General features: G+C 33.8%; 1 protein-coding gene across 2 annotated transcripts in view; it reads right to left on the bottom strand.

The window, feature by feature from the left end:
* Positions 1-22,964, bottom strand: part of PGGT1B (protein geranylgeranyltransferase type I subunit beta) — a 56,944-nt gene extending 33,980 nt beyond the window's left edge. Inside the window, exons 1-4 of one of the 2 annotated variants that reach the window (XM_074281995.1) lie at positions 22,790-22,964; positions 18,114-18,232; positions 8,277-8,344; positions 1,923-2,074 (exon numbers count right to left, since the gene is read on the bottom strand). In XM_074281995.1, coding sequence (XP_074138096.1) covers positions 1,923-2,074; positions 8,277-8,344; positions 18,114-18,232; positions 22,790-22,929 — 479 coding nt within the window. In that variant the 5' untranslated portion in view covers positions 22,930-22,964. The other variant, XM_074281996.1, reaches the window with a different exon arrangement.
* Between the last annotated feature and the right edge of the window lie 2,167 nt (positions 22,965-25,131).

Here is a 25,131-nt window from a genome sequence, read left to right as displayed (position 1 = left end):
GGCAGCGAGGTGGCGCAGTGGATAGAGCACCAGCCTTGAATTCAGGAGGACCCAAGTTCAAATCTGGTCTCAGACACTTAACACTTCCTGGCTGTGTGACCCTGGGCAAGTCACTTAACCCCAGCCTCCAAAAAAAAAAAAAAACAAACAAACAAAAAAAAAAAACCTTATGGAATCATCTATACTATCCCACCCAGTCATCCTTATGACCAATGTCAAGCATCTTAAAAATGATTGGCTAGGAGAAGGTTTCACTCTGTGACTAGAAAACAAAAGAGCTTTTTCTGTGTGTAATCTACTAGCTAATGAGGAACATAAAATCAAAATGAAGTCTTGCTCAGGCTGAAACAGCAAATCTTACAATTTCCAACAAGATGGAGACTCATCTTTAGCATAAAACCTTTCCTAAAGCCTTCCTAAACTCCTTGTGTTTAATTATTTTGCATGTATTTGTATTTATTCACTTCATTTTTATGCTACACATACAAAAAACAATTGTTTCTCCCCATTAAAATGCAAGTTTCTTTTAAGTTGGGAGTCTTGGTATTTTGTAGTTATGTACTCAGTACTTGATACAGTGCCCAAGACATAGTATGTGCTTAATAAATGCTTTTGTTTGGTATATTTCTATTGAATATTTTGTAAATATAATGAACTCAATGCTAGAGGAGATGCTAAGAGTCTCTTAAGACTTTCTTCTTCCTCTATCACTTCATGATCTCTTCAGCTTCCATAGATTTATCATTTCTATGCTGTTGATTCTCAAATGTTTCAATCCTACCCTGGTTGACCTCCAATCTCACATTTCCAAACATATAAAATAGATATCTTAACTCAACATGTTCAAAACTATATTTTCCCTTAAATCCTCCCTCTCTCTCTCTTATTTTCCCTATTACTGTAGATGGCAATAGTATCCTTCTAATAATTCAGATTTGCACACTAGGAATCCTAAACTCCTCACAGTCTCTCACCCTACTCCCCTTTGACTTACCTTTGAAACACTTTTAGTATATGTCCCCTTCTCTCCTCTAATACACCAGCCGGGTGGTACAAGTCATTACTTCAAACCTGAACCACTGCAATAGCCTGCAGGTGAATCTGCTTGTTTTGAGTCTCTGCCCACTTCAAACTACTCTCTATTCACCCTCCTATTCTAGGTCCCCTAGGTCCAAAGGGGAAATCCTCAAGAGCAATATGGCCTAAGAGCAATGCTTTACTTTTAAAAAATATAAAGTCCTTTAAGGGTTCCACTTCAATTTCTTTACCTATATTGTTCCATAGGTTAACCCATTAACTCCTTTGTAGTTCTAAAAGGTACAGTAAATTAGTTACAAAAAAACTAATTTTTACTTGGGAATAACTTGTGGAGAGTCAAAGTTCAATCATAGATAACAAAAGCAAAGCCAGGAAGTAAACGAAAACTTTAATTTCCTGACACGAAAGCATCTTAATAATGCATTTTCTTCTGGTTTTTTTTCCTATTGTGGTTTTTCCTTTTTGTTTTGATTTTTCTCTCCCAACATGATTCATATGGAAATTCATGTTAAAAACAAAACAAAACAAAAAAACCCTGAATATATATGCATAACCCTCCAAGCCCCAAAATGTTTTTACTGTAACTGAAGAAAATAAAAATTTACCTATTATAAAAAAAGAAAAGAATGTCAGAGTCCTAAGTCTATGTAAGAATAGTTCTAATTTAAATTTCCCTTAAAAGAAAGTCCTAGAGTATATTAAATTATGCTTAAACATATATTCATACTTTTTTTTCAGCATTTATGCCTACATTTCCCATTTGTTCCTACTTCACTATTAGACTTCTTTTCTACATTATTGTTATGCTTCCTATTTTTATTTTGCTCATATCTGTCCAAACTCAGTAACTTATCTTTTAAAAAATGACAAAAAATTCATCATACCTTCCATCTTCCAGCTGAAGTGCTCTCAACCCCGCTAAGCAGGCTTCTTTATTTACTCTGCTTAAATCATCTCCAAGAATAACCAAGCATGACAAGCCAGTATAAGTCATTGCTATATGTCCACTGTCATAAGGATGAGCTATGCCAAGATCCTAAATTTAAGATAACAATACAATTATAATTAAGAAACTGGTTGTTATATATCAATAATTCGATATTAGATGGCTAGTGAACAATCAGTTAAATTTAGCTTGTTAATACTTTTTAGATAGAAAGCATCTTAAGGAAAAGTTAAAAAAAAAAACAATTCTCTCATATAAAAACATCAATAACAATGGAGGTTCTAAATGTAAGTATAAATGCAAAATTCAACCTGCTTAATAAGTTCAAGTCAATATTATAAATACTTCCTGTGATTCATTAGAATAAAATCAGTTACTTTTTTTTTAAACTGTTTTTAAAAAGTTAAATCAGTTACTTTTTTCTGAATGGTAAAGACTACAATTAACTGTGTTTTCTAAATTGAAGAGATAAAAATATTGATATTGTGAAAACATTTGCAATAAATTAAATAAAATCTAGCCCCCTACAATTTGATATCCTAGAAATGAGAAAAGTATTTACTCAGTATTATAAGCTTCATTCTCCAAAGTATTTAATAATTAATTTTTGATCACATTAAGTAATCAGATACAATACAAAGGAACAGAAGAAAGTGAGGGTATTTTAGACAATCTACCAAAGTATTACTTTAACCATGTCCCTCAAAGTCTTAAAAATAAAAGGCTATAAAAAGGCCAGGGAAAAACCAACTATTAAAAAACTGGGAAAAGTAATTTGGTAGAAAATGAATCAACACCTTAGACCATGTTTTATAATAAGTTCTAAATAGGTAAAACATATAAATAAAAAGTCATGTAATATAGAAATCAGACACCAGTAGGATATACTTTGTATGATGATGGCTAAAAAGAAGAATTCTTTTTTTTTTAATTTTAATTTTATAATTATAACATTTTTTGACAATACATATGCATAGGTAATTTTTTACAACATTATCCCTTGTACTCCCATCTGTTCCGAATTTTTCCCCTCCTTCCCTCCACCCCCTCCCCTAGATGGCAGGCATTCTCATACATGTTAAATATGTTATAGTATTTAGGTACACTATTTTTGTGCAGAAAAGAATGTTGTTGTTGTTGTTGTTGCAAAGGAAGAATTGGATTCGGAAGGTAAAAATAACCTGGGGAGAAAAACAAAAAAAATGCTAACAGTTTACACTCATTTCCCAGTGTTCCTTCTCTGGGTGTAGCTGATTCTGCCCATCATTAATCAATTGGAATTGGATTAGCTCTTCTCTATGTTGAAGATATCCACTTCCATCAGAATACATCCTCATACAGTATCATTGTTGAAGTGTATAATGATCTCCTAGTTCTGCTTGTTTCACTCAGCATCAGTTGATGTAAGTCTCTCCAAGCTTCTCTGTATTCATCCTGCTGGTCATTTCTTACAGACCAATAATATTCCATAACCTTCATATACCATAATTTACCCAACCATTCTCCAATTGATGGGCATCCATTCATGTAGCGTGCTGTTGTCTCCAGAAGCTGCCGGATCGCTCTCTGGGAAGAGATCTGCTGTGTCTACTCAAATCTCTCAGACAGATTCTTCTTCCTGTAGTGAACCGTTGTCTCCAGGCAGTTGCTGTTAACTCTTGTCCTTAGAAGTGACTTCCCTTCCTGCAGAGAGCCCCGTCAGGCCTGATGTAATGCAGAGACCTTCTTCTTGAATCCTGGCTCTGAATCTCCTCCAGCTCCTATCCTTCTCCAGGCCGATCTGCTCTCCAGGCCCAATATTGTGTCTTTTATCCTCCCAGAGAATGGGCGTGGGATAATGCAAGGGCTTCTGGGAAGAACCACCCCAGCCAATGAGCTTGCCCCCTCTATCAAGTCAACCTGAGTTCTCACCTTGTAATTGTCCAGAAAACCTGAATTCTCACCTTGTCACTGTCCAGACAACCTGAGTTCTCACTTAGTAACCCTAACACATTCATTTTCCAGTTTCTAGCCACTACAAAAAGGGCTGCCACATACAGGTCCCTTTCCCATCTTAAGTATTTCTTTGGGATATAAGTCCAGTAGTAGCACTGCTGGATCAAAGGGTATGTACAGTTTGATAACTTTTTGGGCATAATTCCAGATTGCTCTCCGGAATGGTTGGATTCTTTCACAACTCCACCAACAATGCATCAGTGTCCCAGTTTTCCCACATCCCCTCCAACATTCATCATTATTTGTTCCTGTCATCTTAGCCAGTCTGACAGGTGTGTAGTGGTATCTCAGAGTTGTCTTAATTTGCATTTCTTTGATCAATAGTGATTTGGAACACTCTTTCATATGAGTGGAAATAGTTTCAATTTCATCATCTGAAAATTGTCTGTTCAGATCCTTTGACCATTTATCAATTGGAAAATAGCTTGATTTCTTATAAATTAGAGTCAATTCTCTGTATATTTTGGAGATGAGGCCTTTATCAGAACCTTTAACTGTAAAAATGTTTTCCCAATTTGTTACTTCCCTTCTAATCTTGTTTGCATTAGTTGTGTTTGTACAAAAGCTTTTTAATTTGGTATAATCAAAATTTTCTATTTTGTGATTAATAATGATCTCTAGTTCTCCTTTGGTCACAAATTTAAAGGAAGAATTCTTAATAAGGTATAGATTACATACCATAAACCAAGACAAAAACCAATTGGTATATAATTTAGACAAAAAGGCTGATATAAACAAATTAAAGAAGCATGGTTAAAATTACCTACCAGATCTAAGGATAGGGGAAGAGTTCACAACCAAAAGAAGAAATGGGGGGAGAAAGGTGTTCAGAGAAGGTAAAATGGACAATTCAATTCCAATGATAAAAAATTTAAAAAGTTTTCCCCCCAACAAAACCAATGCAATTAAAAGAAAAAATATGGAAAATAGGAAGAAAAAAACGATAGTGCATAGTAATGTTTTTGATTGACTGCAGCAAGTTTCTCTGATAAAGGTCTCATTTATTATCTAAAACATAAAGGGGAGTAAGTTAAATTTATGTGAATAAGCATAATTCCTCCAATGATTAAAGGATATGAATAGACAGTTATCAGAAGAAATTCAAACTATCAACAGTCATATAAAAATGCTCTAAATCACTAATAATTAAGAGAAATGAAAATTAAAACATTTGTAAGATATCAACGCTCATCTGTCAGACTGGGTAGAGTTACAAAAAATAAAAATGACAAATGCTAAAGGTGCTGTCAGAAAACAGATATTTTAATGCATTGCTGATGGAGTTGTAAATTATCCAGTCATTTTTGAAAGCAATTTGGAACACAAAAAATTTAAAGTTTTAAAAATGTGCACATCCTTTGACCTAATGATGCAGTTCTATATCCCAAAGAGATTAAAGAAAGAAAAACAGGATACATACACTCATATATCATTTTTTCATGATTGCAAATAACTGGAAACTCAGGGGATGCCCATCAACTGAGAAAGAGTTGAATAAGTTATGGGATATGAAAGAATTCTACTGTGTTATAAAAAATAATGAAAAAGATAGTTTCATAAAAACCTGAGACAACTTGTAAAATCTAATGTAAAGTGAAGTGAGCAGGACCAATAGAAAAACTTATACAATAACAGCACTATAGAGACAAACAATTCTGAAAGTTCTAAGAACAGATCGCCATGATGGCCAACCAAGTTTTACACAACTCATGATGAAACAGGAAACTTCCAGATAGTCAGGGGATAAACTCACAATGCAGTTTGAAGAACTTTTTTTTTTTTTGACATGCATATTTTGTAATAGATCTTATTTACTTTTTTTTTTTTTTTTGCTTTTACAACAGGGAAGAACATGGAGAACTCAAACTGAAAATAAAATAAAATAGAATAAAAGCAAAGGATAAGTGAGCACAGATTAAAAGGAACAATTTTAATTACACAAATAAAACAATGCTGGTAGGATCAAAAAAGACTTAATTTGAAAAACAAATATATAAGATAAAAGACACTTTGAATAGGTCTTTACAAAAAAAAAAAATAAAAATCAAAAGCAATCATAGAAAAGAATGTTCCAAGTCATAACACAAGAAATGAACATTAAGACAACTATGAGATTTCATGCACCTCAGACCCTGGCTGGCAAAAATACAATCCAAGATGAAAACTGAAAATGTAGATGGCATTGGTAGAACAGGGAATTAGTTCAGTCATTCTGAAAAAGGATTAAAATTATACTGAAGAAGTAACTAAAACTATACTGCTACTTTATTTAGCATGACTACTACGCATATGGAGGTAGCTAGGGGGCTCAGTGGACAGAGATAGGCCTCAGTGCTTACTAGCTGTGTGATTGATCTTGGGCAAGCCACTTAAACTTCTGTTTGCCTTCATTTCCTGAAGAAGGAAATGGCAAACCACTCCTGTTTCTTTGCCAAGAAACCCCATGGACTGTATGGTGCATAGGATTACAAGGCACACATGACTGAGCAACAACACTATACAAAGACCCCAAAGAGGTCAAGAATAGAGGAAAAAGTCTCATACATACAAAAAGTATTTCTAGAGATGCTTTTTTGGAGTAGCAAAGAATTAGAAGCAAATGTGGTCCAGTAAGTGGGGAATAGATGAATACATTTTGTGGTATGTGACGGTAATGAAATATTATTGAATGCATCATAACAAATGATGATAGCTAGATGCAATTAGTGTAAATAATGAATCCCATGAAGTGGTTCTATTTTCTGTGGTAATTGATTCCAGCCCAATTAAAGCTGCAGTGCAAATCTGAACCACTTCACGAGATTCATTATTCAAAATAATTGGTTACTAAAACTTCTATGAAACATGGGAAGACACACAGATGTAGAATAACACTCGTCAAGGAGAATTTTCACAATTTACAAAAATGCAATGTAAAAGGAAATGTTAAAGATAACATAAATAAGAAAAATAAATGAAAATGCAAGATAAATATATATATTGTGCATGTGCCCCCCACACACACCCATAAAATAAAAAATGAAAATTCTTGTTAAGGTAGAATCCAATCATGATTTCAAAGGACAAAAGGTGAAGCAAGTTTCCCAATATGGGGCAGAAAGGCGGCAGAAGAATACAAAATTCAATCATATATTTCTAAATATCACCAATTAATTAATTTATTTTGCTAATTGTTCTTATTTGTTACAAGGGTGAGGAAAAGAGTAATATGGAAGAGACTTTTATCCTTTTATTATTTACAAACCTTTTTTTTTTTTTTTTAAATAGAAAAGTGGCTCTGTTAACACTAAGAATATAATGCATGCTAAAATTAAGCAACAGTAAGATTTTGGTAGAAATCACCATGTTATATTATTAAACTAATTCAAATGAAAAAGCAATTAAATAATTTTAGGAGAAATTCTATTTAATAATATATTCAATTTTTATTTTTGACCCTCAGAACTAGGAGAACTAAATTTATTGTGAGTTTATGCTTCTAGCTGATCCACAAACATCCAAAGGATTTTGAAATGAGCAGTTTATGTAACATATAATTCATAACTTTTTCCAATTATCTTTCATTGACATAAAAGTAGTAAGTTACTAGAGTAAATATTAGGAATACACTAACTACTGAGTTGTTTTTTAAAAAGTCATTACTGAGAAAGATTACTTGGTCTTCAAAGTTTACAATCTGAGATACTATGAACCCACAGTACTTTATAAAACTTTGTGACAAGGGAAATACACACAGAATGAAATAGAAATGTCTGTGGGCAAAAGGTCAAAAAAAAAAAAAAAAAAAAAATTACAGCAGGTTGCTCTAGGATAGCCATAAAGGGATGACTGCATTCTTAACTTTCAAAATCCTTTATAATCTGATCACATCATGCCTACACCTAAAATGTTACTTTTATATAGTTTGCCAGTTTCCCTTCCTATAATTAAGCAGTTATGTAAAAAACAGGTTTTAATATGTAAAAAATCAATGTTTACTTAAAAACACTGAAGAATATGAGATATATATATATTTTTGCACTAAGTAGGAAGGGCAAATAACCACTCTAGAAATAATGTTAATCAATAACAACAACAATATTTTTGCTGGACTGAAAAATTTGTGTTTTCAGGAAAAAGGAGAGGAAGAAAATTAGGAGTAACCAGAATTTAGTGTATTCCAGGAATAATCTAGCTTTGACTATATTAATATTTTCTATTAATACATGTAATAATGATATTTTAACACATTTCTCAATTTTCTTTGCACAATCCACATTACCCCCTTTTTTATCCCGCAACACACAACTAAACTAACCTTAGATGGATTGAACGGAATACCCAGGTATGAAGAACCTCGGAAACCACAGCGGTTTAAATTTGATCCTAGAAAATAAACATACATATTTACTTAGGTTAAAAAGAAACCTTTATTTTTGCTAGATAGTAAAACAATGCAATCTACAATCAAGTCAAAAAAGAAAAATTATCAACTGGGAAGAGTAGGGATAGATACCTATATACCTTTTTTGTCTGTATCTGTGAAGGAACTCCCAGTGAGGCAATTCCTTCTATTACTGCAGACTAGCAACCACTACTTACAGACTTTCCTAGAGCACTGGGATGTTAAGTGACCTGACCAAAGATACACAGTCAGATAGTTTATATCAGAAGTAGGATTTAAACACAGGTCTTAAAGATACACAGTCAGATAGTTTATATCAGAAGTAGGATTTAAACACAGGTCTTAACTCTTAGGCTGGATCTTTAATTCCTATAACATGCAGTCTCTCATATAACTCTTAAACTGGATCTTTAATTCCTATAACATGCAGTCTCTCATATATATATTTATAAATACTTTCAGAAAATATATATGCTTTTCATTTAGGCCTTTCCAGTGTGAGGCTAATAATAGCCGTATAGTACCTAAAAAAGTTTAAGAGCCCTCAAAGGAAGGCAATCACAATTGTGAAAGTCCTTGAAATGGGACTATATGAAAATTGTTAAAAAGAAGTAGAAATATTGAAGGCTTGAGATATGCATAATGACTACCTTCAAATATCTTAAGGACTAGAGCACATAGAAGAAGGAGTGGACTTCTTTTTCTTGGCCCCAAAAGGCAGAACTAAGTTTTGGTTAAATCATTTCCTAATAATAAGAGTCATCTACAAGTAAAACAAGATGAGGTACTGGACTCCCTTCTCATTAGAAGTCTATAAAGCCATTAGATGATTACTTGTCCAATAGATTGGTGAGAGGATTCTTGTTCAGATATGACTTAGTTTTTGAAATCCTTTCCAACTCTGATAGTCTATGAAATTAGCAGTTAAAAATTAAAATTGAAAAGGCAAGACACTCAGCCTATATATTCACTCACTAAAACACGTATTTAAAATGTCATAGATAAAACCAGAAATGAGAATTTGGTTAAGACAGACAGAATGGAAATATGGCTACAAGAAGCAAAATGACCCATAAGATAGGAAAACTAGGATGTGTCTATGGATTTAAAAAAGACTGTAAAATCTGGCTTTACACCCACTCTGTACTATCTGTACTGTAAATTCAAAGAATTCAGATTAAATAAAAATTAGCATTTTTTTCCCATAAAAATTCCCCTCCCCCAAACTGTAAAGTTTTTCTTGGAAAATATTGTTTTGTTATTCCATAAACTTAAATTTATTAAGTTAAATTTTAAAATTCCAAAAAATTTTTTAAAATAATATTTTCCTGTTTTTTGTTTTGGCCTGAGTATTTAACAAAAAATGCCTATTACTAACAGAGATTTATTATCTTTTTTGTTCTGCTTTTCCTCATTTTATCCCATACTTCTTTCTGATACCTTCATTAGCAAATTAACCTGATTACTATTTCTGATTTGTTTAACTTTTAAAGTCTCATTAATTTTTAGTTAAGAGCTTTTTGTCCCAATACCAATTAAATACATTTGTTATGTATTATTGACATTAAAAAAAAAAAAAAAAAAAAAGACAGCTAGGAGAAGGACCTCCCCCCTACAAAAAAGGAAATCTCTGCCCTTGAGGAATTTTTTCATGATTTTTAATAGAGCTCAAATTTTACCTATGATTTTCCTAAGGAAAAACGAATTCCATTCAACTGAATTTAATAAGTATTTATTAAATATCGAAGCCTGATGTTAACAAAGAAATAAATATCACTCATATCTTTCAAAGAATCATGTGTAATGCTGGAACTGTTCTAATTCAATGCCTGGGACATAGTAAGTGCTAAGTAAGTGTTAGGTATCATCATCATCATCACTTAATGACTAATTCCAACATTTGCATAAGATTTTGTTGGAAAAGAGTTAAGAAAAGCTCAAGTGAATCAATTGTTCTAGTGAATCAATCTTCCCCCCCCCCCCAAGTAACATATAAATAATTAGCATAATGAGTATTTTCTTGAAGTTTCTGTCAGCTGTGTGATGGTAAAGCTATAGTCAGTTATAAAGTTGAAATACTACCTAGGAAAGACAACCTTCTTCCCTTCTAATATTCTCAACAATGCCCCAAAGGGTAATAGAAAAAAGTATAGTACATGTGAACAGGTGGCAACACATTACAAAGAATTATAAAAGGAGACATGGAATAAAGAATGTTATAAAAGAAATATATGACTGGAAAGATGGACTATTAGTCATGATCAGCATGAGGAAATGTTGATCTTTAAAAAAAAATTTTTCTTTTTAAAATTTTTAAATAGTTTTATTTTTCAAAATACATGCAAAGATAGTTTTCAATATTCACCCTTGCAAAACCTTATGTTTCAATTTTTTCTCCCTCTCTTTTCATCGCCCCAGTCCCCTAAATAGGAAGTAATTCAAAATAGATTAAACATGTGCAATTATTCTAAACATATTTCCATATTTATCATGCTTTACAAGGGAAGTGTCAACTGAAAGCCCAAAGATGCTACTAGTCTTTTGATCTTGGCAAAGAGAAAAAAAAGGAATGCCCCCAACATACTGGGTGGACTCCCTGTGATGAGCTTATATAAGGCAATTCCATTAGATGAGAAAGCATAAATGTGATGTGATGGATGTTTATGAATGGAGAGACTGTCACACAACAATGAGATCACAGATCCATTTGATCTAGTGGAATAAATATAAATCTTATGAAAAACTATGAGGTTTACTCCAATTTAAAAAGTTAATCTAAATCATAACAATGTGGTAGATTTACTCTATAAAAATTTAATACTGGTAAAAAAAGCTTCATTTTTTTTTTTAAATATAAAGAGGGTTATTATGCTAATTATTACAGCAAACTAAACCCCTTCAAGGAGATGATCTTGCAATTTCTTAACTGTTGAAGTACGTACAAGTTATTGTATAGCACCATCTACTGTTTCACTTTAAAATTAACAAAGTTTAAAAGTTCCCAGTGAAATCATTACATTCAATCAGGCTACTCTGGATTCACTCAATCTTACTAGTCACTTAATCTCATGCGATCTCAAGCAGCTCTATAGATTTCTGCTTTTATTCATTGGAACTCAGAGTTGCTTACATCAATAGTATCACAAGTTAGAATCAAAATAAAAAATAAAAGTACTAGGTAAAATAATTACATCCCATCAATATATGGCACTTGCTTGATTCCTACCTTTTAAAAAATGGCTTTTGTTGTGCAAAATCAAACAATTTTTTATAGTATTTTGAGTATTGTTGTCTAATATAATTCATCAATAAAATCCTAAAGCCAAAGGCTTCTCAATACTTTTCATGAAAACAGATTTTTATATAAAAATCAGTAAAAAGCATAGTAATTAATGAATTGTTCCTTAATATGGTAAATAGCATCTATCTAAAAAAGCAAGAGCTAGCACTAGTGATATAATTCTAGAAATCCTAGCTATTGCAGTAAGACAAGATAAATTGAAAAAGGAAAGGTAAGCAAAAAGGAAACAAATGTACAGCTTTCTGCAGGTGATAAAATGGGTTAGTTAGGGAATACCAGAGATTCTAGTAAAAATTAACAGAATTTAATAACTAATTTGTATATTATCAAAAAAATTCTGAAAGAGATAAAGGAATTCCATTCAAAATGTATAAAGTATCTAGGAGTCCCCTTACTGAGCCATAATATGAACTAAATGATATTGTCTCTACAGAAATAATTACTTTAAAAAAGCTGGAGAAATTGTGTTTTGTCAATATGACAAAAAGAGTTCAAGATTTCTTCTAACTTTAAATCCTATAACTGCATATAATAAGATAGAAAGACGAAAAGATGTTACATTGAGTTACTAATAACTTTTTTTTAACTACTGAATATTTCCATCTTTGAACTGTTAATTTGCTACCGAGAATTTTACATATGCCTACATACAAAAAAATCCAGAGCACTCATAATATCAACTCTACTACCCTTTTCTACCTACAAAGAGTACCTGTGTTTCGTAAAGCCATTAACTACCTATATGGTCTCTATATGGTCTCAACCCCTCAATCTGCTAAGAGCTCCAATACTGCTTATAACAGACTAAATTGACTAAAAGAGATGAAATTAGCAATACAGGATATGAAAGAATCAGGAGATTAATGACAATGATTAGGTACAAAGGAGTGGGAAAAGAATCAGCAGTCCACTAAGCTCTGGACTAAGAAGCTGAACCCAATTGTCACTAAGAGATATCAGCTTCCAACTCTAGTCCAAAAATTCTTAGATACTGAAGTCTGTGGGATCAGGGAATAAAATCTGGATAGTTGGCAAACAGACTCAATAGGGCTAAGCTATGTAGCTAATAAGTTGGTAAAACAATATTATTTTTAAAAGAAAAAAAATTATATAGTCATATTTACAAGTTTCAGAGAGGTAAAGGAGAAAAGATTCTTCTCACTTTTCTAACTACAAAATGGTAAATTAAAAGTAGGACAAACTTAGGTATATCCAGGGACCCAAGGTATAAACAGAAAAAAAGACTATTACAATCCATGATTCACAAAATTTGTTCCTTAAAGAATCCAGAAAATATACTGCCTTGCTTATGAATAAGTGACAGCACTTTACTAAAATTCTTTTGATATTCAAATTGAGAACCTTCAAGAAGATAAGGACAATTTCAGTACATGCACTGGGGGGCAGTACTCAGAATAAGTGAAACCTGCAAAAAGGTATAACTGGCCTGATATAACACAAACTTCCTAACAAATTGGAAGAATCCCAAAGTGGAATGAAATACCTTGAGAAACAATGCACTTTCCCTAACAACTAATCTTTAATCAGTCAGCCAACAAGAATTTAAGTGCCTATTACTTAATTTGCAGTTTGGAGATGGAACACCAAGGAAGTCTGTCAGTGAATTTCATAATAAGGGGGAGAGGAATAAGATATTCTTTTCTTAGAAAGAAAGAAGCAGATTATGAAGTTGTGAAGTGCTCTGAATGCTTTAGAATTTTATATTTGATTCTGAGGGTGAAGGGAACCATTAGAATTCATTAAATGGGGGTGGGATGACTTTCATAACTAATAAGAACATTTTATATATATATATATATATATATATATATATATTGTATGGGGGTTAATAATGAGTTCAGTTTTGAATATACTGAATTCAAGATATTTATGGGTTATCCAGTTCAAGTCCAATAGGCAGTTGGAGATTGGAGGGTCAGGGGAGGGCTTAGGACCAGATAAGGAGATATGGGAATCATCAGTCATCATCATGGGAGCTGAGGAGATAAGTCAAATGAAATAATAAAGAAGAGGGTCCTACACTGATCATTGTTGGTGGAATTGTGAATACATCCAGCCATTTTGAGAGTGATTTGGAACTATGCTCAAAAAGTTATCAAACTGTGCATACCCTTTGACCCAGCAGTGTTACTACTGGGCTTATATCCCAAAGAGATCTTAAAGAAGGGAAAGGGACCTGTATGTGCAAAAATGTTTGTGGCAGCTCTCTTTGCAGTGGCCAGAAACTGGAAATTGAATGGATGTCCATCAATTGGGGAATGGCTGAATAACTTGTGGTATATGAATATTATGGAATATTATTGTTCTGTAAGAAATGATCAGCAGGATGATTTCAAAGAGGCCTGGAGAAACTTACATAAACTGATGCTGAGTGAAATGAGCAGGACCAGGAGATCATTATATATTTCTACAACAATACTATATAATGATCAATTCTGATGGACGTGGCTATCTTCAACAATGAGAGGAACCAAATCAGTTACATTTGTTCAATAATGAATAGAAACAGCTATACCCAGCGAAAGAACTCTGGGAAATGAGTGTGAACCACTACATAGCATTTCCAACCCCTCTGTTTTTGTCCACCTGTATTTTTGATTTCCTTCACAAGTTAAGTGTATTTCAAAGTCCAAGTCTTCTCGTGCAGCAAAATAACTGTATGGATATGTATACATATATTGTATTTAATTTGTACTTTAACATATTTAACATGTATTGATTTACCTGCCATCTGGAGGAGGAGGAGGAGGAAAGGAGGGAAAAAATTGGAACAAAAGGTTTTGCAATTGTCAATGTTGAAAAATTACCCTTGCATATATCGTATAAATAAAAAGCTAAAAAAAAAAAAAAAAAAGAATAGGGTCCTAAACATAGCCCTAAAACTCATCCATGGTTAGTGAGTCTAATCTAGATAAAGATTTAGCAAAAGAGACTGAAAACAGACAGGTAGGAGAAGCAGGAGGGAATAGTCTCAATAACTAAGAGTATCAAGGAGAAAAGAATGCAAAGGCTGCAGAGAAGCCAAGAATGATGAGAATTGAGAAAATGTAATTAGATATGATAATAGCTAAAGACTGGCATTCTAGAGAATATTTTCTATTCCATACTGAGACTGGAAACCAGACAGCAGAGAATTAAGAGACTAAGAAAAAAGGATGAGGAAGCTCCCAATTATAAATGTCTTTCTGAAGGAAGTGAGTCACAAAAAGAAGGAACAGTAAGATGGACAAATCAAGTAATGGGTTTTTGAGGATGTAAGAGACATGGAAAGGGAAAGAAAAATAAGCATTTATATAGCATTTAAATGTGTTCCAAGTACTGTGCTGAATATATATGTAAATTTCATTTGATCCTTAAAATAACCTTGGGAAGTAGATTACAAAGCATAGTACTCTATTTTGTAAATCACCAATTTACCGTTGAGAAAACTTAAGCAAATAGAGGTTAAGCTACTATATGTGTTTGAAGCTAGGATTGGGTCTTCCTAACTCTAGGAACATTGTTTTATCCACTGCACCATCAAGCTGCTTCCATATAGTCACCAGCCAATTCCATAGGCATGTTTGTAGGCAACAGGGAACAATCTTCTTAAGAAGATAGAATGGAATGACATGACTTATGTATAAAGCTAGCTTTGACAAAATGGAGTTACCTTATCATATAAGAATGGAGTGAAGGAGGTAGAAAAGAGAAATGGCTTCAGAATTTTCAGCAAAATATGAGGCAAGGTTCTCAGCTTAGAGAGGTTGGAAAGATTTGGAAAAAAACAAAATGTTTTTATTATGAACTGAATCACCTCACACAAACATTTCAATATACAAGAATAGGGGAAGAGGGTTTGTTTAAAACCGCAGACTTCTGTTTTATTTAACTATCTCTCTTTTAAATGTAACTGAACATATGCAGATTGTTTTATATAAAATTGATTTTTTTAAACACAGTCCATTAAGCTAGCCCACACTAGAAAGTAGAAATCCTCTCTTATACTAAATGTTTATAATACTGCAATATTTATAATGACTTACATTGGTCATATTTGACAATACATATTTTATTGGGTATTTCTTGTCTATAACCACTTTTTTTATTATAGCTTTTTATTTACAAGATATATGCATGGGTAATTTTTCAGCATTGACAATTGCAAAACCTTTTGTTCCAACTTTTCCCCTCCTTCCCCTTCCCCTTTCCCCCAGATGGCAGGTTGTCCAATACATGTTAAATATGTTAAAGTAGGGGCAACTAGGTGGCGCAATGGACAGAGCACCAGCCTTGAATTCAGGAAGACCAGAGTTCAAATCTGGTCTCAGACACTTAATACTTCCTAGCTGTGTGACCCTGGGCAAGTCACTTAACCCCAGCCTCAGGAAAAAAACAAACACACACACACACACACACACACACACACACACACACACACACACACACACACACACACATATATGTGTGTGTGTATATATATGCACACACACACATATACATATATATATGTTAAAGTATAAGTTAAATACAATTTATGTATACATGCCCAAACAGTTATTTTGCTGTACAAAAAGAATCGGACTTTAAAATAGTGTACAATTAGCCTGTGAAGGAAATCCAAAATGCAGGTGCACAAAAATAGAGGGATTGGGAATTCTATGTAGTGATTCATAGTCATCTCCCAGAGTTCTTTCACTGGGTGTAGCTGGTTCAGTTCATTACTGCTCTATTGGAACTGATTTGGTTCATTTCATTGTTGAAGGGGGCTATGTCCATCAGAATTGATCATTATATAGTATTTATTACCACTTTCTTAAGAGGTAGATATATTACAGCATTGATTAACTGAAATCTACTATCCACTTTGATCAGAGTTTTCTGAAGTCTTTCAGTTATTTTTTTCATTACATGGTTATTATCACAGATTGTTCTGGTTCAGCTCATTTTGGTGAATATCATTTTGTACAAGTCTACTCTGAATGTCATATTGGTTTTATAGTGTAATACTATTCCATTGTAATTCTATACTACAATTTATTCACCATTGTCCAATATGATATGCACCTATTTTGTTTCCAGGTTTTTGCTACTTACATGTAAGTACTGCTATACAAATTCTTATATTTGTAGGTCCTTACCCCTTTCTTGGGTATTCTTGGGGGTATGTGCCTAATATGTTTTGAGATTAAAGGCTACATTTAATTGTGGGGGTTTTTTTGGTTGGGTTTTCAATTTTTTCCCCCCAGAGTAGCCAAATCAATTCATAGCTCTACCAAAATGTATTAGTGGGCCTGGTCTCCTACAGTTCCAATAAATTTTTTCTCCATTAAAGCAAAGCCCAGCTGGATAACTGCTTATAGTGTATGCTGTAGAAAGAATCCTTGTATGAATCAGTTAATTAAACAGATTCTGAGGGTCCCTTTCACCTCTTAAGATCCCATGATCATACACAGTACTTCAATTGGTGTGTTGGGAAAGTTAATAAAAACTTGAAAAATAATTATTAAATTGCGTCAGAGTAAAATGAGGTTTAAACTAGTTCACCTATAACCTTATTGGTGAGCACTCCAGTCCAAGAAACTATCTTTAGAATTCCTATAAACGTTTGCTATTTTAACATGTTACTGTATCCCACAATTTAAGAAAGTTTTACTGTGTCCAATGTAATTACAGGGGCAAAACCTCCATATATCTTATAACAAACACTCTTACCCACTCCAATCTCTCAGCAAAAGAAATACATATGGATAAAACTTTTACTTGTTTGGCAATATTCCTCATAAAGTTCCATTTTACACGAACAAATAAACTTTGCTAAGGCCACAGACCAAGGGGCCATGCCAAAAAGCAAGGCCATGATAAATAAAAAAGGAGAAATATCACAAAGCATAGATTGAAAATTAAAGGTCAGAGACAGGATCCCAAAAGCCTGTCCCTGAGAAAATGAAATAGCATATACCATAGCAGCCCCATTATATTTATTAGGCCAATTGTTTGCAGAATATATACTCCTTGCAATTATTACAAAAAAAAAAAAAAAAAAAAAAAAAAGTGGAAACAATTACCTGTAAGGTTATGTATGGTTTTATTTCTATTCTATGAGGATCACAGTGTTTTGTTACTGAGCAAACCTCAAAGATGAGGTCAAATCACCTCAATTTACCTTGGAAGAGTACTTTCTGTAGTGCTAATGAAGATATTTAAAGAAAGTTTTCTACATTTTATAAAACCACATTTTAATGACTTGTTTTTACCTCATAAAAGCTATAATCATGGTAATTAGTTAATATACATATACAAACCTATTCTTTAGTTACTTCCAGGTTAGTATACTTCAAGGGATGAAATTCAAAGAGTTGCAAAACTATAGAATAGGTCTAAGAGCCAAAAGCACTCAATATTAAATAATATGTATCAAAAATAAAAGATTCTAAAAACTCACTCACTGTCTTCTGTGGGAAGAACCTGCAGGGAGTAAATCCATTCTATGATATCATCTTTGTTCACCACATCTAATGAATCCAACATATCCAGCCCAGAGAGTGCAAAAAATGCAATTGTCAACCTAGAATGTGTAGGGAAAAGGGCAAAATTCCACCATAACTATCAAACCATTGAACATCATATGATCATAAACAAAAATAAATCCATTCTAAATATGCAATAATTTTAATAGTCCTTCAATTCTGTTCAATCCAATAAAAATACTTCTCCTATGAATCATAGGATGAATAAAACATAGAGGAGCATAAGAAAAAACTGAAGAATGGGCACCTGAGAGCAAAATATAAGTTAAAAAAAGAAACAAATTATAATACTTAATTACCAATACTAAATGAGACATTATAAAGTATATAAAACAAATCAATTTCTGTTTAATCAATCAAGAAGACAATAGGGAAATGTTTACTTCCTAAAGTAAAAATTAGTCAGAATAAGTCACTTTCAGTATTCATATAAACAAACCAAGAAAGTATTTTTCTGTAAAATATATTTACGTAGTATAAGTTACATAAAAATTACAAATTATCATAAAATTATCTGAAAAAATGAACAGAAATACTTGATAATTTTTTTAAAAACTTTGATTCATCAGATATGAGCATTGTTTCAAAATAGATTAAATATATTTCCTAAATTCAATGATTAATCAGTATTACGGATCTCTTTTTTTGGACAGAGCTTACCATAGCTAATGTCATCTCCTACTATAAATAAAATTAACATTCAAAATATTATTTATTATAAAACTATAGCTTCAATTCAGAATTTTTAGAATTTCTATGCATTTAACTTTAACAGAGAAATTTCTGCTTCCTTATACATGTTTACTGATACCATCATAAGATCCTTGTTTTTCTCATTTTAAAATCAAAGGTTTGGCTAGCTGATTTACAGTCCCTTTACCTTAAGCACAGAAAGCTCAGTACATGTATGAACATATATAACATATCGAACATTTTTTAATAATAGATCATACAATTACAGATTGAGAACAGACTCAACCCCTTCATTACACAGGTAAGGAGATATTTAAAAGAGATGATTAAAAAAAAAAAAAAGAAAAAAAACATGAAAAAGAAAAAGAAATAGACTCAATAATAGATTTGGACAGTATAGTAATCATTCCTTAAAACCAATACTTTTTGCTAACTAATAAAAACTTTTAGAAAGAAGTAGTTGACAATATAAAGGCATGGAAATTTATTTTTGTGGTGTGAATTCCCAAGTTTTGGGAATTATTTGCGTAGTAAGTCCCAGGACTGGCATCTATGTCTATCTTCAAATGAACAAATGGGTATACTTCCTCCAGGTTTCTAGTCAGGACTGTGATAGATAAATCAAAATACATAACAAATACAATTTACAAGTTGAAAAGGTAAATTAAATTTACCTTCTGTAGCAATTTGAAAGGAAGTATGTTAACTAACAGCTGTTTGTGAAGTACTGATGACATACTATCCATTCATAAACTCCATTATAATCCATAGTCTTAACTTTATCAAAATATTACTTTATTCAAATGATTCTCTTTCTATGAAATGATAAAATATTGATTCATTAACAGATCTTGGAGCTCACTTCAAAAACCAGTTCTTAAAAAATATGTACTCAATTTAATAAGATGGTGTTTTTACCCCTTATGCCATACCTACTGTATTTCTATCAATAGTTGGTTACATCTGATATATTATTATAAATACTATAATACCTCCCTAAATTAAACGCAGTTACAAACCAAACAGCTTATTTCTTTGTCAGAATGCTTTAATAGCTATCTATAAGATCTAGGAAATTTTTAGCCACAGGAGAAATAAGACAGTGTAGACTAGGGTAACTGGATGCTCTACAAAATCTGCCTTATCTTCCCATTATTAGAATAAAACAATAGAAATATAATAATAATAATATAGCAAAATTTTAATAAGTAATTTACAGATTGCCAACCATTTGCAGAAGACAAGAAATCCAGCTCAATACTATGATTTCAGTAGCTTTTTTTTTTTTTACTTTAATTGTATTATATGACAATTTGATTAACATTTATGGTGTTACCAGAAAAGAAAATCAAAAGGAAGTCCTACTAATATAAGAGATTAAGATTACTAGAAGCAGAAAAAAAGCTAACAAAAATTAACATATGTTTTAATAATTTCCTTTTTTCTTAATAATTTATTTGATTAAAGTTCCTAAAGTACTTACAAAGGGGGCAGGATAATATCACTTGACAAAAATCATACATAAGAAAACAGCAAAATGAGATATCAAAATTTAGTCTGGGACTCTCCTTAGAGATTCTCAGAAAACAAGGTCATTTCACCTGTATCAATAAAAACATGAATAAAAAGCTTACTATACCGTTAAGAGCTTTTCTTTGGTCAATGGACCTCTGGTCAACTTACAAAAGTTAACGGTGTACCACCCTTGCTTCCTTTAAGATTAATCATAGATTTCTCAACTATCATAATCTATTTATTATAGCACCACTACATCTCTGATAGACTATTCGGTGATCACACTCATGACCTTGTTTTATCAATCAATAAATATGAAGCACCTATTATGTTCTGGGAATCCAAAAAGAAGCAAAAGACAGTCTCTCTCCTCAAGGAAGCTATAATCAAACAAACTTTAGTGTTGCATTTCCTTAATCAAAGAATCATAATCTTCTATCCTTCCATCTATTGTCTTTCTCCTAAATCTAGTTTTCATCTTCACAGTGACCTTGAATTCTTCTACTCCTTAGTTCTTTCCTATAAAATCACCACTGCTCTAGCTAACCACTTTTCAATCTTACTCTTACAGGGAATATATCCAACAATACTATTCTCTACTTTCAAATGCTTTGTGTCCTATTATTACTCATCTCTTGTCAAACCCTAATCCTGGATTGCTTTCAGTTTGCCACATCTGCTCTACTCATGTGCTGATGAATAGGACTGAAGGAAATCATGAAACCAAGCTGGCTGAGATCATGTTTGTATTATCTAATTTCTTTCACCTGAGTGTTCACTAGAGCAAAAGCAATAATTTCAATTCTCCCTAAATGATTCTCTATGCCACTCTACAGTGACAAACTGTCCCTTCTCAAGATTCCCACAGCATTCTTTCTGAATTTTCAGCTATAAACTTCACCTAATCTCAAGTAGCCACCACACAAATTACTGCAATAGCTTCCTGACCTGAGATCTCCATCTTCCACGTAGCCAACAAAATCATATACAAGTCTGATCATGTCACTCAATAAACTAGTGACTTTTTTGTCCCCTGTAGTATTAAATATAAACCACTGTATTCAGGTCTCTTTACAACTTGATCATAGTAATAGATATGAAATCAGAAAGACAAATTCAGATTCCATCTCACATATGCGAATCCAGGCAAATCACTTCATGTCACTCCACCACAATTTTCTAATCTATACAAATTAGTTACTAATGGCACTTCTCAGGGTAATAAAAACCAGATGAAGTAATTTCTTCTTTTTCAACTATTTATTTTGTATACTTACATTTTATATACTGCTATCTCTTTATCTATGAACAAAGAACATATCACTACAAAGTAAATTCTTAAAAGCAGGTATTTCTTTGTGTATTTGTCTCGATTCCTTTTCTCTTCTATACTATTTTACTTGGTTATCTTACAAGTTCCCATGGACTTAACAATCCTCTCCATGAAGATGATTAAAAATCTACTTTAATCATAACCTCTTTCCAATCCTCCAGGTTTGTTTTTTTTTGTTAGAAATCTTGACCTGAGTGTTCAGTAGACATCTTGATCTTATTACCTCTAAAACAGACCTCATTATCTTTCTCACCAATCTGTCAAGTAGATAAGTCACTCAGGCTCAAAATGATCATCTCCATCAATTCCCTTTCAATTACTATAGAAATGTCTGTCATTTGTGTCTTCCTAAAATCTCTTACATACCCCATTCTCTCCTTTGCTATTCAATAAACTTCACTAACTCTTTCTTGGCTTCAGATCATATATAAAAACCTCTCTGGCTAGTAAAGCCTTCGTAACCTACCCCCTTCCTACTTTTCCAGCATCCCCTTACTCTGCGATCCAGGGGCACCGGACTCGGGCTCGGGCTCGGGTTCGGAGCCTTTCCATTGGCTGAATGTCCGCCCCGCGCTCCCGCACCTCCGCATCCCAGCTTCCTTCAAGTCCCAGCCAAAGTCCCACCTCCGGCCAGAAGCCCTATCCTCTTAACTCTAATTCACTCCCCGGGTTAATTATCTCCCGTTTACCCCGCACATTATCTTGTTTGTAGACAGTTGTTTTCAAGTTGTCTCCTCATCGGATGCGGACTCCTTGAGAGCAAGAATGATTTCTGCCTTTTTTTGGTATACTTAGCACGACGTCCAGCTAATAAATATGTATCGGAAGAACAAGCCTCCAAGCCTAATCAGTACTGACACACAGGAGGAAGTATAGACGTGCTTTCTGGCGTTCCGCCTAAGGTCCCGCCGATAAAACGTAACAGAGCCGAGAAGTGAGCCCAAGTCCGAGCCCCTTTCCCACACACCGCAGGCTCCAGAGCGCCCTCTCGGAACACGAGAGACCCGGAAAAATGCGAACCGCAGCCGCCAAGACTCACTCGGGCAGTAATTACCTGCTTGTTTCGAGGGAAGAATAGCGCTCAGGCAAAACCTGGAGACAACGCTGGAAGAATCGGACGTGTCTATCCCGTAAGAAATCTAACCGCTCCGCATCTCCGTCAACCAAGGTCAACCGCTCCCCCTCGGCCGCCATCTTGCTCCGGATCGTGGACCACACCTCTTACCGGAAGTTTTTCCACTTCGTTAAAAGAAGTCCCGCCTCCCAGCGCCGAGACTTTGCCGTCACACTTGAAGAGCTTAAAAGGATTTCATTGGTTTACTTTAGCTGCGCAAAGTTTAAAACTCTGCTGGATTTTAAAATACTGACGGAGTTGGAAAAGTGAAGCTTGGGGCTTAATCCCACCGATTTCAACCATTTTACCACCGGTCTTGAGAGCTAGATGTGCGTCTCTTGTATAAACGCTTTAATAGCATCCCACTCTCACCCCGTGTCCCAAATCGTGTTCTGTGGGTACTGACCCAGATCAAGCAATTTACAAGGGCCTCACGCGCTGTTTGAAAATGTTAATAATAATACAAACTTCGAATAAAGTTAACCACAAAAACTGCTTTGGGAAAACTCCCTCTCTACTCATATTAGGTACCTGCCCCTCGTTAAATATGTTCAGCTAGCTGTCCCCTCCCCCAACCCCCCAAGTTCCTTTTCCTCTCCCTCTTTCTAATTTGCCTAGGGGAGAAGTGACTGGTGCAAGGACACAAGCCTGTACTGATTTTACCTACTCCGAAGTCAACTCCGCTCTTTTGGAACAGAGATGGGCGGGGAAAGAAGAGGGATTCAGAGAAAGCTGAGAGAGAAATGGAAAGCTAGGTGCCTAGTGAAGCCCTGGGCTGGGAGTCAGGGTTCCGCCGCCTGGTTCTTTACAAGTCATTTAACCCCTGTTTCCCCTAATTCAATGAAGAAGAAAATTACACATTTTGCCAAGAAAACCCCGCGAGCAGGGTAGTGCATGGGGTCAGAAAGGGTGTGACAGGAGCGAATAGCAACAATTGACTGAGCTGCCTTCTAGTCACCAGCTTTACCTCCTCAATCCCCAGCAATCTGATGGGTGTTTCTACCACTTAGAAAACTGTACAGTCTGAGCGATCTGACTTCAGTCCTCATCCTTCTTGTCAAAACAATCTCCCTAAGACACAGGTCTGATTATACTATTCAATACCACGTCAAAAACTTGCAGTATATCCCCGATGTAGGATAACATCCAAATAATAGAAAGCTCTCCACAATTTGGCTATTGCCTCCCTTAACTCATACCACTCCACTTCCTGAACTCTCTTGTAGCCAAACTAAACTAGTACCTGAATTGGAGACTCCCATTTCTTGTCTCTGGGACCTCTTCTGTTCTTTTATTGCACTCCCCCTCCTCATCTTCACTTCTGAGTATCCTTGTCTTCCTTTAAGAAGTAGCTTTTTTTTTTTTTTTAACCATATCTCTTGGGCTTACTCTGATGCCCCCAGTTTATATATTCTCCTGTTTTTCCTTGTTTCCACTTTCCATCCATATCAGAATTACTTAAGAAAAAGTATCTGCTGCATTTTCGTCCTTCTTTCTCCAGCATTTAATACTGCATTTTTGTCCTTTCTCCAACAACTGACATCATGGGACCTTAATGAATGTTGAACTGAATTTTATTTCTCTGCACCATGCCTGTCTCTCCTTTCCTGATATTTCTAATAGCTTCTTGATCTCTTTTATGGGTTCCAATCCCACAAAATCTAAGTGTCCTCCAAAGCATTTTAGTCTTGGAAATATCCTACATTCTCACAATTAACTCTATACAAATAACTGTTAAATCTATAGATTCATCTTTTTTTCTGAGCTACAAACTTGAAATTCCAGATAATTGCTGATAGAATTTCTTTGGGTCTCAGTTTTCCCATCTGTAAAAGCAGGGGGTTGGCTTAGACATTCCTAAAATCCCTTCCCATTCTTTTTATGATTCTATTATCTCCATCTTGATGCTGAGTTATCTAAAACTCAAAATGTCCAAAATCTGATGCTCTTTCTCATAATATCTGTCAGTAAAACCTGGAACTAGAGGTTTCAGTGAATCTTCCTTCTCTACATACTCATCTCAACAAGTAAGGTTCTGTTTCCACTACAAATCTGTCCTCTCCATTCTTTACCACTATCTTCTAATTCAAAGATTCATTTTTTTCTTATATTATGTTTCCAAATTGCTCTGATCCCATTCTTTCTCCTCTCCTTCAAAGAGATACCTAAAGAGATCTTCCTAAAGGACAGATGTGATTCCTGCTTAAGAACATTCAGTATTCCCCTATTGCCTGAGATGATTTACTAGGTTCAAGGCTTTAGTTTACAGAAGGTCTTGGACC

The sequence above is a fragment of the Sminthopsis crassicaudata genome, chromosome 1, assembly GCF_048593235.1.
Source record: "Sminthopsis crassicaudata isolate SCR6 chromosome 1, ASM4859323v1, whole genome shotgun sequence".
NCBI classification, from domain to species: Eukaryota; Metazoa; Chordata; class Mammalia; order Dasyuromorphia; family Dasyuridae; genus Sminthopsis; species Sminthopsis crassicaudata.
Note: the sequence above shows the minus strand (reverse complement) of the source record. Positions and strands in the feature narration are given on the sequence as shown.